The sequence below is a fragment of the Scardinius erythrophthalmus genome (genome assembly GCF_964197995.2).
Source record: "Scardinius erythrophthalmus genome assembly, chromosome: 1".
NCBI lineage: Eukaryota > Metazoa > Chordata > Actinopteri > Cypriniformes > Leuciscidae > Scardinius > Scardinius erythrophthalmus.
The window spans coordinates 29,933,138-29,952,965 of NC_138221.1; the positions used below are offsets into that span (position 1 = coordinate 29,933,138).

The 19,828-nt window shown below is 36.7% G+C and overlaps 1 protein-coding gene across 2 annotated transcripts in view; it reads right to left on the bottom strand.

Annotated features, from left to right (window-relative positions):
- Positions 1-15,376, bottom strand: part of LOC308698664 (uncharacterized protein) — a 35,585-nt gene extending 20,209 nt beyond the window's left edge. Inside the window, exons 1-2 of one of the 2 annotated variants that reach the window (XM_081378907.1) lie at positions 15,316-15,376; positions 15,072-15,225 (exon numbers count right to left, since the gene is read on the bottom strand). In XM_081378907.1, the coding sequence (XP_081235033.1) occupies positions 15,072-15,150 (79 nt within the window). In that variant the 5' untranslated portion in view covers positions 15,151-15,225; positions 15,316-15,376. The remainder of the gene's footprint in view (positions 1-15,071; positions 15,226-15,315) is intronic. The other variant, XM_081378908.1, reaches the window with a different exon arrangement.
- Positions 15,377-19,828: the final 4,452 nt, after the last annotated feature.

Here is a 19,828-nt window from a genome sequence, read left to right on the forward strand (position 1 = left end):
AGATGTGTTAAAAGATAGCGGAGTGCATTCATGATTAGGCTACCGGTATAATAATCCTCCTGGCGCCGGGTCTGAGTGAGTAATGTACTCTCTTACCTTTGTTATTAACATTAATGACACTTTAAGACCAGCCGCTGCGGACAGAGACGCGATCTGACATGCGTCGCATTTTCTCACAAATCTCTACGTTCATTTAAGACTTTATTTAAATAATTTAAGACTGCTCTTATGAGGACACTCGACAAAACAGACATTTGGCTTCTTTTCTGTGGGTCGTGAGTGTGTGTGTGTGTGTGTGTGTGTGTGTGTGTGTGTGTGTAATAGGCAGGAATTACAGCGCGGACTCATTTGTCTTGTCGTTATCTTCCATTTTCAAAACAAGCTGGCTATTGGCACTTTAAAAACCGGATAGTTTATTTATAGTTCGGTTTCGGATATTTCACGTCATGTTCGAATGCATATTCGAATATCGAATAAAAAGTGACAGCCCTAGTTCCCAGAATTAGGACATACAAAAAACTTCCAAACCCATCAAAGGGTAAAAATTGAATTGATGTTCAACAAACAGATATAGGCCTAATACAAATGAGAAAATGATTAAGCTTGGGTTGCTGAATATTAGATCCCTTACTTAAAGCACTTATTGTTAATGATATGATTACAGACTAAAACCAAACGATTACATTACTTTAAATGAGACCACCCCGCAAGATTACTGTTATAAACATGAGCCTCGTCTGAAAGGCAAAGGGGGAGTTGTTGTTGTAATTTACAGTAATATTTTTTGAATTACTATGAAGTCTAGTTTCAAATATAATTCTTTTGAAGTGTTGGTGCTTAATATAGCAATATATAGTGTAAATAATAAATCACGTTTGAGATTTGTGCTGGCTACTGTATACAGGCCAACATACTGACTTTATCAAAATAATTTGCTGACTTTCTATCAGAGTTAGTACTGGTTGCAGATAAAGTCATAATTGTTGGTGATTTTAATATACATGTTGATAACAAAAAAGATGCATTGGGATTGGCATTTAAAGACATTCTTAACTTTATTGGAGTTAGACAACGTGTCAGGACCTACTCATTGTCATAATCATACCCTAGATCTAATATTATCACACGGTATCAATGTGGATGCCGTTCAAATTCTGCAGCAGAGCGATGACATCTCAGATCATTATCTGGTCTCGTGTAAACTTCATTTAGCCAAGGCTGCAAAGCCGACTCTGTGTTACAAATATCAAATATGTTAGACCTATCACTTCTGCCACTAAAGATTGCTTTATCAATAATCTTCCTGATCAGTTTCATCATCTCAGCACCCCAGATAGCTTAGAACTCAATATTGAGACAAACTTTTAACTCTCTGTTTTCCAGCACTTTAGACACAGTTGCTCCGTTGTGCTTAAAGAGGATCAAAGAAAAGTCCAACACCGTAGTACAAGCACAAACCCTTAAGAGAGCAGTCAGAAAAATGGAGCGAAACTGGAAGAAAACAAAACTAGAGGTATTTCGCATTTCATGGAAAGAGAGCCTGATTGCATACAGAGAGGCCTTAAAGTAACAACATGAAACTTTTCAACCTTCATAATATATTTCCAAGACCCTTGTGATAGTACATCGACTTACAATAGGTTGAATGAGACGTCTGCCAGAGCCTGACGGGGTCTGTATCGCTTTTACTGGCACTATGTAACTTCGGGGTGCGGGTAGTAACCAGAGCTCAAAAAGAACTACAAAATTCGACTGCTTTACGGCATACGTCACTTTGCCCACCACTTCCTCAAATGTGGCCAACCAGCGCGTTTGTTTTCGTACGTCTGTTTTCGTCATGGCTGAAGCAGCAGCGAAACGTAAGAAGTCCAAGGTTTTGTCGGAGTAGAGTCGGAAGAGGAAAAGGGAGAGTAATAAACTGAAAGTCAGGACGAGGATCAATATTGGTCGAACGCTTGCTCGCTGGCGTTAGCTAATGGAGGAGGAGAGTTACCAGACCGATGCTGACTTGGCCGTCATGCTGTTGAACTAGTAAGTAACTGTAAATTGCTTGCATACTATCTTTAGTTTTTCTAATCTGTTGTCTGCCTGGCTACGTTACGGAAACTATCTGGTCCTCCATTTATCTTCATGAATCAGCTAGTAGATGAGCGAATTATCAATCTGGTAGCTAGTAAACACTAACATGGTAGTTTTAGATGGTTAGGATGCTATCGCTATCATTCTCGTTCAGATTTGAGCATTGCAATCGACATGCAAATCGCAAATGTTTGAGTTAAAATGTTTAGTCTACTAAACATGTATAAATTATGAAAGGGGGAAGATTAATAATATTGTCATTGCCCATATGAAAAAAACCTGCATGCTTCATATACAGTAACCGTAAATCATTTTACGACAGCGGTAATGGACAATTCCGCTTCCAACCTGTAGGGCGACCGCAGAGGAAAAGTTCCATGTTGTTGCTTTAAAAGCTGCTAGATCTGCTTATTTTTCAAACCTATTAGAAGAAAGTAAACAAAACCCTAGGTATGTATTTGAAACAGAGGCTAAACTACCGAAAAATAAAGCTTCAAGCCCAGAAGTTTCCAAGCAGCACAGCAGTAATGACTTTATGATCTTCTTTACTAACAAGATTGATAATATCAGGGAGAAAATTACAACTATGCAACCGTCTACTACAGTATCGCATCAGGCAGTGCATTGTAGTGTCCCTAAGGAAAAATTTGATTCATTCATTGCTATAGAAGAGGAAGAATTCGTTAAACTCGTTAATCATCAAAATTGACATGTATGTTAGACCCAATACTGACAAAAAAACTGAAAGAGATGCTTCCAGAGGTCATAGATCCTCTTCTTAATATCATTAATTCATCTTTGTCATTAGGATACGTACCATTAATTAAACCGCTTGTTAAAAAAACGCAACTTTATCGTACAGAATTAGTCAATTACAGGCTGATCTCGAATCTACCTTTTCCGTCAAAGATAGCCTACTAGAAAAGGTGGTATCCTCACAACTATGTTCCTTTTTAGAAAAATTATATCTGTGAGGATTTTCAGTCAGGATTTAGTACCATAGAACTGAAACTGCTCTCATTATAGTTGAGAGCAAATGATTTGCTCTTATCATCTGATCGTGGTTGTATTTCTCTATTAGGGCTGTCATTTTTGAGAAAAATCAAATTCGAACGGATATCGAATATCAAGCAATGTATTCGAATAAATTCAAATATCTACGAGTAAAATGTAAAATGAAGTTAACGAACAACCTCGATCCATCAGGAAACGCCACATGGTTGCTGAATTTCACTGCGCTTCATGAAGAGTTTTTCTTTTGCATGAAAAAGCCGTTCGCTGGAGATATGCTAAAAGATAGCGGAGTGCATTCATGATTATTAGGCTACCGGTATAATATAATAATCATCCTGGCGCCGGGTCTGAGTGAGTAATTTACTCTCTTACCTTTGTTCTTTGATTAACATTAATGACACTTTAAGACCAGCAGCTGCTGGCAGAGACGCGATCTGACACGCGTCCCATTTTCTCACAAATCTCTACGTTCATTTAAGACTTTATTTAAATAATTTAACCCTCTGGGGTCTGAGCTGTTTTCTGGGCCCTGGAGGTGTTCTGACATGCTCTGACATTTGTGGTTATTTCTGTTACTTGTGACATTTTCATGGCTAAAGTCTAATTACACTGTATTCAGCACAAACTCTGCTACAATAATATATCAGCAGCATGTATATAAAAGTTTGTAGTTTTGAGATAATAACATTTATGCGTGGTTTGTGAAAATACAAAAATAAATTCTCACTGAAATAAGGTCATGAAACCCATACTGATTATTTCTTCACAAGACTTTTGAAAATTGTATGACGTAGCCTAGAATATTTGCTCTAAAACTATGTGAGAATCACCCTGACTGCTCATTCAGAGAAGACAATATATTGATTTAAAAATTTTACGACGGGTTTTGTGTGATAAAGCAATATGCGAAGGGGTGGATCATCTCATTAATATGAAAGCTTTCCACACCTGAGAAAGACAAAGAAACCTCCCTAATGGCCCTATTAGGAGCTTATCAGGGCCCATCATTCTGACCAACCTTGCACAAAGAATGAGGAGATTTAAAAAAGAATGGCTTTTAAAATTGTTTGGATTTATTTACAACACAACATAATCCAAAGATACACAACAAAAAAGCACTTATTGATAACAATGATCCAAAGAAAGAGACCTTTGTGCCATTCCTAAAAACATTGTACATACCTTTAATTTCCAAGGTGATTCATTTTCACTTTACCATGTTCATGTACAGAGACATGTACTGTGAATGTTGAAGTCAGCAGGACTCAGTGGCATCTGGGCCCTGAAAAAAAAAAAAAAAAAAAAGTGAACATACTGATATCAAGAGAAAGACCTGCACGATTTTGGGAATACATTTTAGATTTTTCTTGTTAAAATTGCTTTTTAAAATTCACAGAATACACACACACACAAATGTTTCCAACAATATATTATATAATGAACACCCAGGGACGTCACTAGGATTGGAAGAAAGGGGGGGCTTAGCCCCCAGGGTACACTTTACAGGGTTTTTCCTGGTTCAAAACGAGGCGGACGTGGTAAAATCCTAATAATGTATTTTAATAATAAGGTAATTAAATTTGTATTTTTTGTATATCATCATATAGCCTGGTGTGTTTCTCACACTATTTTGTTGGTGTAGTTTGGTACCTCTAGGGGGGTCCGGGGGCATGCCCCCCCGGAAGAAAATTTTGTACATTTTAAAGATAAATTCATTAATCTGGTGCACTTTGAGTCACCCGAATCCACTATTAAAAATAAATAATCCACCCGCAAACCGCCCATATTCTTTGATTTAGATATCTGCATCTGATCATCACATTACAATTATTCAAATTCTCAGTGTTAAGCATGATAATATGGTAACATATCACACTGAAGTAGGCTGATTTAAAATGAACATTTATTTAAAATAAAAGTTCTTCTTTTGGCAAAATTACATTTCCTTAATAGCCTAAACAGAAGCTTTAAGGCTTTAACTCCCTTCAAACTTAAATTGTCAATGTTTCATTACATCACTGTTTGAAAACACTCCTTTATAAAGGGCATTTTTCCCTAATTTTATTAAATGTTTGCTCCATCTTTCATTTCAAATTCTTAAATTTGATCAATATATTCAATTAAAATAATAAGACACTAGGCTGTTAGTTATACCAATCAAATTAAATCATTTACATTGAAAAATTATAACTTTATTAAATGAGATTATTTTAAATATTTTTGAATATACACATAAGGAATGTTGAAAAGAATGATACTTTATGAAACTAAACCGCCAGTAGGAGGCGGCAGGCGACAGTCTTAATGAGCGAGTCATTGAGTCATTCATTCAAACGATTCGTTCAAAAGGCTGATTTATTCAGAATGAGGCAGTTTATGAATGGATAATTGAATCTTTGACTCAATAGATTCGTTCAAAACGCTGAATCATTCATTAATGAAACACGGCTGAGTGTTGCTATGGTTCTGTTGTTTGGAACTATTTTCGCTGATGCTGAAACAGAACAAAAACAGTCATTGCATGTACTGTAAGTGACTTAATTTTAATTATTTGTTTATTGAACTGTTATGAAATCCGTCTCGGTTTCAATCTTGATGACATTCAGGAAAACAGCTCTCTGGTCGTGTGTAGCCTAGGCTATATATTGTTTCTTAACTATAATAGCCTATGTTAAATAACAGCACGAGCCTCAACAGCGCAACTTTGTTACCGTGGGCATAGATAGGCTATCTATGACCGTCAGTAGCCTACGGGCTATCAATCGCCACTTACATTAAATGAAATAAAACAGAATCTTCCTCACGTTTTCGGTGATTCCCTAGTTTTTGTTTTTTTTTATATTAAAAATTGTTTTAATCAGGGCATTTGTCCGGATGGGCTACAATTCTCTCTCACTTTTCCCTTCAAAAAAGCAAAAAAAAAAAAAGCGCGGTATTGTCGAGTCCTTGTTTTCGATATGTTCGATGTTTGCCTTGATTGGTTTTCCCTGAAGAGAATTACGTTATTGAAAACGAAAGTAGAGTGATGCACGTTTCATTGTGTTTTACCGTGATGAGGGGGGGAGGGGTGCATAGCAAGTTCAACTTCAGACTAGAGTAACGACGAGACGAGATGAATCCTCCAGTTTCTTGCAGCGCTCCGGTCTGCAACGCTCTGAAAGCTGCCACAGTTCACACCAATGCAACGAGACGTTGCGGTGCATCATCTTGATAGCACAACGACTCTTTGTACTTCAGTCCAACTTCCGACTTTTCGGCTATTTTTTGTAGCTGTATATATCATTTGTTGCGTCTAAATATGAATGAGGATACGGTTATTGATAAATCGAATTGTTATTGTTGTTCTTATTTTCATTTAGGGGGGCTTAGGAACATTTTGGGGTAGCTTCAGCCCCCCTAAAATAGGCCTAACGACGTCCCACCAGGTTTGTTGTGGCTTGTAGGTATAGACTATGCGCAGTGCTGGGTAAAATAATAACAATATAGCAGCCTATATATATTTTCAAAAAGATTTCAGTAACAACTAAGCTAGAGAAAAATATATTGATTATCATGTTACTTCAAATGTTTCCATTCGTTACGATGATATGAAATGAGATAATAGTAAAAACATGAAGCCGTTTGGAGCGTTTTGCTTTTCCAAAATATGATACATTCAAACGCGATCGCGATTAAAAATATGATACATTCAAACGCGATCGCGATTAAAAATATGATACATTCAAACGCGATCGCGCTCAAACATAAAACATTATGGTTAGGCCTACCATATACATATCTACGTTTGAGCAGATATCCACAAACACAGTAACAGTAAGCACGGGTCTAAATATTATAATATTCACGATATATCTAGCAACAGTTCAACTGCAATGTGACATTTATGCAACAATAGCAAACTAATATGTAAGAATTTCTTACCTTATCTTTCTTGTCTTCAAATATCGTTCTTCTTCTTTTGATGTAAATCCAATGTAAGCTCAGGCACGTCTTTCAAACTCGACGAAAAGTGAAGTGAAGTGTTTTGTTGTTGAGGTAACGAGCGCGTTCGCGTTCCATGTGGAGATTTGCATGTGAATATCTTTTGCGCGAGTGGGCGTGGCCAAATTAACTGTAATGAGGAAGCGTTTGAGAAGCTGGACATCTTGTTGGTTTTATACAAATTACTTAAACAGAGAATATTTGTTTTCGTTTTGAATCCGATCATTTAAAAGTACACACTTAAATGTTTATAAAGGTGTATGGCTCATAAATGTGTGACAAGTATTCGCTGAGTTTTGTTTCAGTTTATAGACGTGCTCAAGAAAAAAAAGTTCACCGCGACGGAGAGGCAGAACGCACACCCTGTTTATTTTCTTTATTTTACAAAAGCACAATGTTTTGATTTGATTGGAAGTGGACACATACAAAAGTAGAAATACCACAGATTCTTTTTTTATAATTCTTTTTTCTGTATGACCATAAATGACGGAGAAATTTAAGTTTATAGTGCTACAATGTGGAGAAAATGCAGCAAAACGCGCCGGCGCGTTTGTCGACCTCAGAGGGTTAAAGGAGACATATCATGCTTTTAAATTGTTCCTTTTTACATATAAATCATACATTTGTAGTCTATATAAATCGGAACTGCAATGCTTGGGTCTGAATTCCTCATTATTATAGCTCCACGGGCCCCTTTTTTACCCCTTTTCTTAGGTGCTTCTGAAATCAACTCGTTTTGGTGCGGTCTCTTTAAATACAATTGAGACACTTCATAACCCGCCCCCTCTCCAGGTTGCAGAGGTTCAACTCCACCCCGTTCGGCCATTTTTGTAGTTTGATAGCAGAGATAGGATTATCTAGCGGCACAGAAACTTTTTATTCACACGTTATTAACAAAATATCAACAACGGAAGACTTGTCCAGCCAGCCTTAGATGTTCGAGCCAGAGTTGGAGCCGGAGCGAAATGAAAATGAAGACGACGAACCTGCAGAACAACGTCTTCATATGGATGTATCGCAATGGTGTGTTACTGTATTTACACATGAAACTTTGGTCTTCCGACCTTTTACCACCGTGTCGATTTATTTTGATTAATATGTGCGAGGGAGAGAGAGCAAGACAGCGTCTAGTTTGGAGAGGGTGATGTTTTGTTTACACTTTCGCCGGGCTCTGAGAGAGAGTGCGAGCGCGCGCGAGACCGGGTCTCTCTCTCTCTCTGCTCGTTCTTTCAGTTAAACATGCGCCACAAGCGCGGCAGTTCATCTACATTAGACGGTGTAATGAAGCGTGTGGGTTACTACATCCAACAACCGATCATTTTAACTTACCCTCTCCGAGTCTCGTAACTTCTGCATCCTTTAGCTTGGACTACAAAATTGCAGCGAGAAATAATAATGGCGGATCGCTCGAAGTGTTGGGCCGGAAGTCAATGTCCTTATTTGGCAGTTCCGCTGCAAATACTGTGACGTGATAGTTCAAAAAACGTCATAGAAAACAGAAAAATCTGAACAGGTTGAAAAATATGACCAAAACAGAATATAAAGATATCAACGAAGCACCTGAAGAGAATAATTTAATCTTTTCTGTACTTCTAAACACTCCAAATATACAACAAAATGCATTTAAGGGCTAAAAAAGTGCATTTAGCATGATATGTCCCCTTTAAGACTGCTCTTATGAGGACACTCGACTAAGCGGCTGGTCTTAAAGTGTCATTAATGTGGCATAATGTGTGTGTTGTGGTTTGTTCAAGCCCGAAAGAGAACTCGATACTGACACGGGTCTTTTCTGTGGGTCGTGTGTGTGTGTGTGTGTGTGTGTGTGTGTGTGTGTGTAATAGGCAGGAATTACAGCGCGGTCTCTTTAGTCTTGTCATTATCTTCCATTTTCAAAACAAGCTGGCTATTGGCTATTATTTGCTTGAATTGGTCATGGGCCTACTCTACAATACGTTTAGAGTGGCCGCTACTGGATGAGATGGCAAACAATAAAATAAAAAGCAAACGGTCTAATCATAGACTGTAAAAAATGATAATGATGCTGGTAATGATACTTTAAATAATAATAATAATAATAATTCGTTACATTTATATAGCGCTTTTCTAGGAACTCGATTTAAAAACCGGATAGTTTATTATAGTTCGATTTCGGATATTTCACGTCATGTTCGAATGCATATTCGAATATCGAATAAAAAGTGACAGGCCTAATCTCTATTAGTGTTACTCGATCTTAGTGCTGCATTTGATACTATTGACCACAACATTCTTTTAAAGACTCGAAAATTATGTTGGCATTAGTGGAATTGCATTGACATGGTTTAAATCATACTTATCTGACCGTTATCAGTTTGTAGCAGTAAATGAAGAGATGTCTCATCGATCACAAGTTCAGTATGGCGTACCACAAGGCCCAGTACTAGGACCTTTGCTTTTCACTCTGTACATGCTACCCTTGCCGTTCAACAGAGGCCACAAGATATCAATTCGAATAGATTCTCGATTTTCTATTCGAATCAATTATATACTGATTTCAATGATTCTATTTTCATTGGCCCCACCACAAAGAAAGTAATAAGTGAATAAAATAGTTTTTTTTTTTTTACCCATGTATCCTTGTATTGTAATAAATAAGGTTATGACACCCCTAATGCAATTTCACACCAAAGAAATGCAATGGATCAAGCAGTGTGGGAGGCCCCATTCACAACTAAATGTCGACAGGATTAACAAAAACCAAAAATAATCAAGGAACTTTGCTGCCGTACCATGGGTGCAGCAGGCGCAATGATATTACGCAGTGCCTGAAAATAGGCTAACTTCCGTCAACATAACCAACGTGACAACCTGCTTGCACAGGGAGCGTGCCTTGTAACCATGGAGATATTTGTGAGAGACGATTCAGAAGAAATTTACTTGTGCAGATTAGTGTTGCTTTCGTCGACGAAAATTATGACGAAATATTGTCGTCAACGAACCTTTATCACCTGACGAAAACGAGACGAGACGAGACGCAATGTAAATGCTGGTCATGTGACGATGACTAAAATAAATGTATAATGTTAAATTTCCGGTTCTTTGTGACAGCTGTTATGTGCGTTATTGGTAGCGTCACCCTCCGATTACATAAACGCGTTACCACCGCATCAGCACCAGAACATGGAGATTTTATTTTAGAGAATAATCGCACAACCTATTCGATAGGCTATTCTATAATTAAATAAACTAATCGAATATTCAAAAATCGTGACTCATCCCTGCATGGAATCTCTTGTTTCTTTTCCCAAATCTTCACTCACGTCTCACCCATTTTCTAAGGGGATTATAAATGTTTCTTCATTGGTTCGCTTTTAATTAGGCCTATATTTGTATTCTTTACTGTGGTGAAGTAGAAAAACACTGTAGGACAGATAGCCTACATTTGTACTTGCATGTCAAATTCTTTTTCACACAGTTTGTGCTTGTTATTATTAGACATGGTAAGGCGCGTCAAGTTTAGATGTAAAGCACGTTTCAAACGTGCGGGTGATTTTTAGTTTCACTTTCTCTGGCAGCGCAATCTCAAACATAGCCTAAACATCTCGCCCTTGTGGAGGATAAAATTCGCTCTTCAGACCAATTTACATCAAGTAGAAAACAAAGTAGAAGATATCAGAAAAGAGATCGATGGTCGATTCCCTGCTCGTGTCCCACATCCCTCTCAGAGCGCAGAGTGGTAACGCGTCTTTGTGTGGAAATATAAAACGAGTTTTCATTATTTATTTTTTTTAACAACTCCCCAACCACCACCGGTAGTTGGTCCATTACAACCGTGGTAGTAAAAAAAACTGCCAATCACAGCCTAAATATACTAAATATAATAATATAAGCTTGTTTGAAATACTATATTGACTGGGTTAAATAGAATTGCATTACTAAAAAGAGACTAAAATACAATTTTCATTGACTAAAACTAGACTAAAATGTCATCAGTTTTCATCGACTAAAACGACTAAAATGTCATCAGTTTTCGTCGACTAAAACTTGACTATAGACTAAAAAGAGTATGAACGTGACAAACTTAATAAAAACTAAAACGACAGCTTGACACAAAGACTAGACTAAAACTAAAATTAAAACAGGCTGCCAAAAACAACACTAGTGCAGATCCTGAACCGTATCTACACAAACTTAGTGCTGGTCATGTTGGAAGTTACCTAGCTGGGGACTATTTTCAGGCGCTGCGTGTTATCATTGCGCCTGCTGCACCCTTTGTACGGCAGCAAAGTTCCTTGATTATTACACAGGAATGCCATATCGGCCTAGAAAATCACAACTTTGAATTTTTTGTCGGTCTTAGTACACAATGTAACTTACATTGTGTACTAAGACCGACAAAAAATTCAAAGTTGTGATTTTCTAGGTAACTAAAACAACTAAAGTCCAGTTTTAAATAGGAAAAATATCTAAACTCTTTGGTCATTGTTTTGAGAGAGATGCTAACCGTCTAATCAGATTCAATGATCTATGCTAAACTATGATAAAAGTGCTACCGCCAGACCCGGAGATCGGCTGAATGGATTTGAAAACGGTTAAACTCAACTGTTTAACCCTAGGTGATTTGGAAAATGAGCCTATATCCAAAAAAGTGGAGTGTTCCTTTACTAATAGCTGTAGGTTTGGAGTGACCTGGATGGGTGTGAGACTGCCAGCCTGAAATTGTGTCCCAGAGTGGCATTCAATTATTTGTGAATATTTGTAAATATTTCTGGCTTGAAACAGCAGTAAAATTGACAGTGTGCAGTTCAATAAAGCTGAAATAAAATAGTTTTAAAAAATGTAAATAAAGAACAATTAGAAATGTTGCCTTGGCAATAAATAAGGATGCTCTTTTCTGGGGGTTTTCCTGACTGAACCAACGCGATCACTAACTGTTAATCGACAAGATTATGTTAAATTAGAATTAAATTAGAATTAAATTGGAATAGATAGGCTAAGTGTCTGTGATCCATTAAAAAAAAATACCAAAATTAGTTTTACAGGGGTTAGTTTTACATGCACAAATATAGCACAATTATTTTCTTTCGTTTGTTAATTAGTTAGCCTAATTATTTAATACTCTGCAGAGTACTATTTATTCATTTAATTTTCCAGGAAAACGGATCAAAACAGGGCAATAATTAAGAAGAATTAGCAAATCTGACTAAAATGTCCAGGTGGACACTGTCAAAATGGCAATCAAGAAATTAACTGATGACTTTAACCCTCGGAAGTACACATTGCAGAATTTAGCAGTCAAAACTGATTCATCGTTGATTCAAACCTTTTTCAACAAGAAAAGGGACAAGTACGGTGCATGCAGTCTGGACGGTGTAAAAGTTGCAGATGTCTGGTTAGGCTAGTGTGCACATGACCATGGACAGGAGTCATCCATATTCGATTTCAATTCAAGTCATTCAACTGTGCTCTCCTCTCAGAGTTATATTCACCATCGAGTCTTCTCCCACCACATGTGTATGTTTTTAGAGTTGCTCACTATCTCACTCTTTACTGTATTTTTGTTTTACATGGGGTTAGTTTTACATGCACAAATATAGCAAAAAAAATTCTTTCGTTTTGTTAATTAGTTAGCCTAATTATTTAATATTCTGCATAGGACTATTTATTACCTATATGACCAGTGCCCTACTGTGTTATGTCAAGCACATTTTTGAGCATGTGAAAGATGACGTTTTAAGTGAATATTGGAAGACAAGTGAAGTGCACAGCTCAGTTTAGGGCTGGGCGATAAAACGATAACGATAATTATCGCGATATAATTTTTCTCGATAAAATGATATCAAGAGTTCGATAAATGTTCGATAATGTTTATGCGTCAAAGGAGGAATGAAACTCATTTGAACCGCTCGCCACACGGACCATTTATCCGCTCGGCTCAAAGTCCAAACGGCAGCGCAGCACGAGCTCACTAGAGCAGATGCGTTTACTCTGATCGGTCTCGGTCACGAGATCCAGTGAGAAGCGCTTGAATTCAGCGAAGAACACAATGTCTCCGTGATTTAAACCAGTTTAAAGGCAGATGAAACAGCGCTGACAAACAGGAGAAACACTGTGCGCAGCGATACAGTCAGAAGGCTTTTCCGTCTACAAATTTCCATCATTTACCATGGATTTACTGTAACGTTTGCCTTGTAATTTTAACTGCACCATGAAATGTGGGATATACATATTGAATTGTATTATATTATTAATGTAGACAATGTATTAAAGGACTAATTGAATATAATTGAAGTATTTAATAATGTAACTAATAATAATGGCAACTGTTTTTCATACAAATACCACAGAAACCATAAAGTTATATTTTGCCATGATAGTGAGCTGCTACAGGCTATTTCTGGTTTTATCTGTAGTTATCATAATCTAAATGCATGATACTGGATGACCAATGGTTAATTTTAATAAAACTCAAACAGTCAGAATATTACATTTTACCAAAAAAAATAAGCACATGCAGAAACTAAGAAATTAATTTTTCTATTAAGATATTTATTTTGTTATGGAAGAATGACAAATGTTTGAATGTTCTACCTCAGATTTGTGAAATGTTCAACTGTTTGGCAAGTGTTTGTCATGATATGTTCTGACAATAAAGAGTAGTTTAAAACCACAATTAACGCTCTGGTTTCTACAACCTTCACTTAGGAGCAAAAATTTGCCTTTAAACTTGAAAGAAATAATGATTTGACATTTATCGTGATAATTATCAATATCGCATCGACGGATATAAAAAAAATTATTGTGGTATTCTTTTTTTTTTGGCCATATCGCCCAGCCCTAGTTCAGTTAACATAATAAATAACAGTTTTGCTTCCAAATACATCGGGACTATAGACATTTTTGGATTTGTGCTGAATGAGAGGCAGGGTACGTGAGCCCAATGCTGGTTTCTGTTTCAGTTTAGCTTGAATGATTCTGTGCGCACAGTGCGATCTGTAAGACTGTCTCAATGTCTGTGAGTGAGCTACTGTGAAGAAAGTAGATTACTTTAGCTTCTAACTTTTTAATACATTTTCTTTCAATAGAGTGTGTGTTAATTTGTGCAATGATAACAGCAATGCAAATATGATTATTAATATAGTAGACATTAGTACATTGCAACAAATGAATTAGAATGAGTGCATTAATGTTTATGTTCTAAAAGAACAATAAGAAAACCTGGTCTTGGTGCAGGTTTTAGTGCATTTAGTGCAGATCCGTATCATGATACATCTTATTGTGGCCTCTGTATCAGGATAGGTACCGTGACTTTGTTGTTGATACACAGCCCTATGTATACTACGTTTTCATTTGAGGGTAAAAATAGAAATAATAATATAATAATAATTTACTTTTATTTGTTGGGTTTTTATTTAAGTGGAAAACCGCAGTAAAACTTCTGTACCCACAATGGGTCTTTTTATGCTTTAATCACTTTTTCAAATTTAGTCAGTCTGTAATGTTGCTGTTTGAGCATAAAACAGATAGCTGCAATGTTAAAAGTCCACTTCAAATGGAGATATTTTATTTAACAATTTAACAACCTTTTCAATAACTAAATACGAACGGCTCGTTTGGACTACAATGCGATTTTTCTGGGCTTTATGAAGCCATAATTATAAATCAATTAATTATGAAGTCAATATTATAATATTCCTCATTTAAATAATCGCGACAGGAATAAGCAAAAAATGTGCCGATTACTGTTTGGATTAACATAGTTTATATAATCACGATTAAATGATGTAAAAATATCGTATCTAAAGTGTGTAATAAAAAAATGAATAAATTAAATTAAATCTGCTAGATGAATAAATGTAAAAAAAAAAACTGAAATGTCCTGTGAAAGACGTGCTTGCATTGTCCGTGAATCAAGGCTTGAAAACATATTCGTACACCCCATAAACAAAACAAAAACTTTGTAAAAGGGTAACGTTATATGGGACCCCTTTAAAGATGAATGAAGAATAGACACCAACCTCCTTGTTCCTCGTGTTTTATTCTCCAGGGTTCTGGTTCACTCATGTCCTCCTCACTCTCCTCTTTAACAAACACCATCTTCACAGCAGCAGATCTCAGTTCAGTTGATATACTCCTCCAGATATTCCTGCTTGCTTCAAAATGTAGTCACGTCTATTAGGATGGAGATATTACAGGCATTTATTGACCTGTTTAAAAAATGTATATCTTTGTAACAGTTTGTATTATAGCAAGTAACGTCACCACAACACAAAGCCGTACTCTGCCACGACACATAACACCAGAGATCATGCTGAAAACAAATCTTCTTCCTCTGATGTTTAATGGTGGTTTTAAATAAATGTATGTGCTTTACCGCCACCCAATGGACTGGAGTGTGAAGCGTCGAGAGGAAGTCAGAAGGAAAAAAAAATGCTACATAAACATAAAATTAACATGACGATATGTTTTAAATTTTCTGTACACATTTTGTAGCATCGGTGTTCTTTGGGGTCAATTTGACCCTAGGCTCATTTTGCTGTATAAACCATATAAGAAATATCACATTTTTTGCTGTTCACACATTGGTGATTTGACACAAATCACACATTTGTTTTGGATGATATTTATAACTTGAGATTTTATGAACTTCCCTCTGCTTAACATTACCATAACATACTAACCTAACCTAACATTAACATAGGCCTACCTGAAGTATTGCGAGAACCACTGATAGTTCACACTAGGGATGGGCGATATATCGCACGATATTGTTATGCGCATCTCATCAGTAAAGCCGGTTCCTTGATTAGTAGTAAATCGCCTTCACCTGCTTTCAGATGGAGCGCCATTTACTACAAAGAGCCGTAGTTAACTGACAAGCTGAGCCAAATCACATCAATATCGCGGATGTATCGGCAGCAATAATTAATGCGATATGGCTCAGCTTGTCAGTTAACTACGGCTCTTTGTACACAGCAAAAACTCCAGTAAATTAACACTGCTGGGAGTGTATGAGTCCACACTCAAGAGTGTTAAAGTTAATGAGATAATTAAGTGATTAATTTAGTGATGATTGAACATTATTGAAGACACCTGATGTTAACAAGCAGAATCACTGAAGGAGAAAATCACTAATTGCAAGTTACCATTGTGGTGATGGGTGTTTGCTTTAGTTGGGCTCTAGACCATTATATGTTTACTTTAAATTTTGTTTGGTTGTTGTATCTGAATTGTAACTGCCAGTTGAACAAAGAAAAAAGTGATCTGATGGTGTTGATTATGTTATGACAATCATCATTTGAAATTGATCGCTGAACTCATTAAGATCCTTCATTCTGACTTCGATTTATGTTGTTGGTTAGTGAATCTGCATAAATGCCCAGAATTTTTGATATAATATAAAGGATTTCTTAAAAGTTGTTTTTTTAAAAAAATCTTTCTTTTAGGCACACACAGATGTCAAGATTCAGTCTATGCATCTCAACAATGGTGATGAGCAGAATATTCAATTAGGAAAAGTAAATTACATAGACAATTCAGATCATAATTTATTCATACCGCAATGCATGATGGGAGCCATTAATGAGTTGTGATTGGTGGCAGCCACTGCAACATGCTTTATTATTGTCACCATTGTTGAGATTCACAGGCTGATTATTGATGTCTGTGTTTTAAAAGAATTTGTCTGAATGTCTTTTGATCAGAACAATGTTTATTAAATATTTTGAATTATAAGTAAAGTACTGATAATCATAGGCTGAAGAATCACTAAACTGCAGCTAACAAGTTAAACCAAACTATCTCAATAAGTTTCCTTTTTCAGATCACAGCATGATTATGTCAACACATAACCAATACTATCAGATCACACTATACTTTGTTCATTTAACTGTTTTAAATCAATTATAGCAGACAAACAACAGTAAATATTAAAGTAAACATAAAATGGTCTAGAGCCCAACTAAAGCAAACACCCATCACCTTAATGGTAACTTACAATTTGTGATTTTCTCCTTCAGTGATTCTGCTTGTTAACATCAGGTGTCTTCAATAATGCTCAATCATCACTAAATTAATCACTTAGTTATCTCATTAACTTTAACACTCTTGAGTGTGGACTCATATACACTCCCAGCCCCAGGAGTGTTAATTTAACACCGCTCCATCTGAAAGCAGGTGAAGGTGATTTACTACTAATCAAGGGAACCGGCTTTACTGATGAGATGCGCATAACAATATCGTGCGATATATCGCCCATCCCTAGTTCACACGATATAGTGGAGGGGGGGATCATAATTCTCACAAGAAATTAGATATTTCCAGTGCCAATTATATATTTCCAAGGAAGGGAAAACATAATTCTTGCATGAATTTTGATATTTAGTGCCATGGGGGAGGGGAAAACATAATATAGGGAAGGAGCAAATATATGAAAGCTTCCACAGATAAAACATTTCTCGTTGTGCTTTGTGAGCTCTCTCTTCATGCTCTCTCTCAATTGAAAATGACCGCTACACAAAGGTTTTCTGTGTTTAGATTTTGGCATAGTTCTTTGAAAGTGAGAGTGGCAGAGGAGAATGTGTCTGAGATAGACGATAATGTTGAGGAGGACCCTGATTATGAGGCATCCTCCTCAGATGAGCATGAGACTCCTAGTGTCGACCCTCATGTTGTCTAGCAGATAAATTACCTTCAAAAAATGGAACGTTATCATGGTCCCACCTCCCACATGACAGTGTCCAAAATTTGGACAAATTTGAAAAATGTGCTGCTTCAGTTTTTATGATGTTGATTCACATTTTTCTAGATTATTGTGCAGAGTGATCAGAGGCATTTTACATATTTGCAAAAAACTTTATTACAAAACCCCAAATTTCACTGTTTTTGTCCTGGGCACCAAATGACCAGCTAACATCATTTTACTAATCATATCATCAGCACATGATTGCTATAAAAGGAAGGAAGAAGTGCTTCCAATCACTGTGTTCTTCTGTTAGCAATGGTTTCCTCCAAAAAAACAAAAGTGAAGCCATCATCTTTGCATGAAAATTCATCATATTTTAATGTGAGGGCAGCAAAGAAGCCACTTCTCTCTAAAAGCATCAAAGAATGACTGAAATTCAGCAGGAAGTATAAGGATTAGACAGCAGAAGACTGGTGCAAAGTTATTGTATCTGATGAAGCATCCTTCTGACGGTTTGGAACATCTGGAGAATCGATTGTCCAGAGAAGAAAAGGTGAACGCTATACCATGAGTCCTGTGTCGTGCCAACAATGAGGCATCCTGAGACTATCAATGGGAGTGTCAAATTGACCCCAAACCTATCCTTGATACAAATCACATTATGGGGGTTTAAATTGCAAATTGGTAAAAAAAATGTTGGTAGATTTGAGGGTAATGGAGGATTAAGTTTTAAACAAATGCTCAAGGTCTGTTGAATCTCCAACTATAGTTTTTGAAGGAATGAGAATTTTTTCTGTGGTGGGACGTGATAGCTTTAAACTCACAAAAAAAAAAAAGTATGACAAAGCCCTAAAACAGAAAATTAATCGGCATAATCATCAAACCCCTAAAACTGACAATTAATCACAATCAGCCAAATTTCATAATGTGCAATAAAGCTAGGCCTGTCAGGATTATAACATTTAGCTGACAATTAATTGTCTAAAAAAAATGCGTTTATGACGATTAATTGTCCGTTTTAGGGCTTTGTCATACATTTTTTGTGTACTTCATTCATTAAATAATTGTGATGAATTTAATCCTTTGTAAGTTATCATTTTGCAGTGCAAGATTATAGTTAACACCTTTCCCAGATAGCAACATTGTTTCGTCTCAAATCCGGCCCACATCTGGCACTTGTGGAATACTGATCTGGCCCACATGCAGCGTGGAATGATGGCACTTGGGTGGACCGCTCCTGTTTGCCAGATCTGGGCCACATAGCAATGCCACACATCACATTGCCACAAAAATAAAGAAAACAACATGATGCGCCTTGTATCCACGGTAATCCTTGGGTATCCTCTTGGCGTGCATACTTTTGAAGGTCAGCATTTAGATTATTTGATATAAGTCACAGTGTTTCATGATTAAAAAACAAAAACGTGACTACACAGTCCAGAAAATACGGTAGGTTGTAGCAAATTATTTTCACGGACCCCCTGGCACTTGAGATCTGTTGGTCTACACAAAAGAAAGCCCTGTCTAGGCGCTCCTCCCCGGTACGGGTTGTGTCAAGCCAATCGTTAGTCTGGTTGTTTGATAAGAAAAAGATGAAATGTAGTTGTAAAAAGAACCCGTGTTAAGAAAAAAAAAAAAAAACTGCAGCAGCAGAGAAGTATTATTAGAATATTAGAAATCTAATATTCAAGCTGTTTTCTCATTTTTCTACTGTTAATATTAAATAAATAAAAACGACTGAATGAAAGATACACGGATTCCCTTGAACCACCACCACATTTGCGGCAGAAAACTACTGCAGTGCAGCTTTATAATCGGCCAAAAGCTCTATTCGACTTTTCTGAGATCCTCTACTCTTCCCTGTGGATGACCTGTGCCCCACTTTCTGTATGATCTGAATTTTCCAAATTTTGAATTTTAGAAAACTGAATTTGAAGTTCAGAATTTTTGTAAACTGTATATTTGCAGTCTAAGAATTCAGAAATAAAAAAACAGCCGTTTGAAAATACATGTCTATACATGTCTAAAGTTCAGGCGTTGAGGCGGCGGCCATCTTGGCTGAGGGTTCAGGCGGCCAGGCAGCGGCCATCT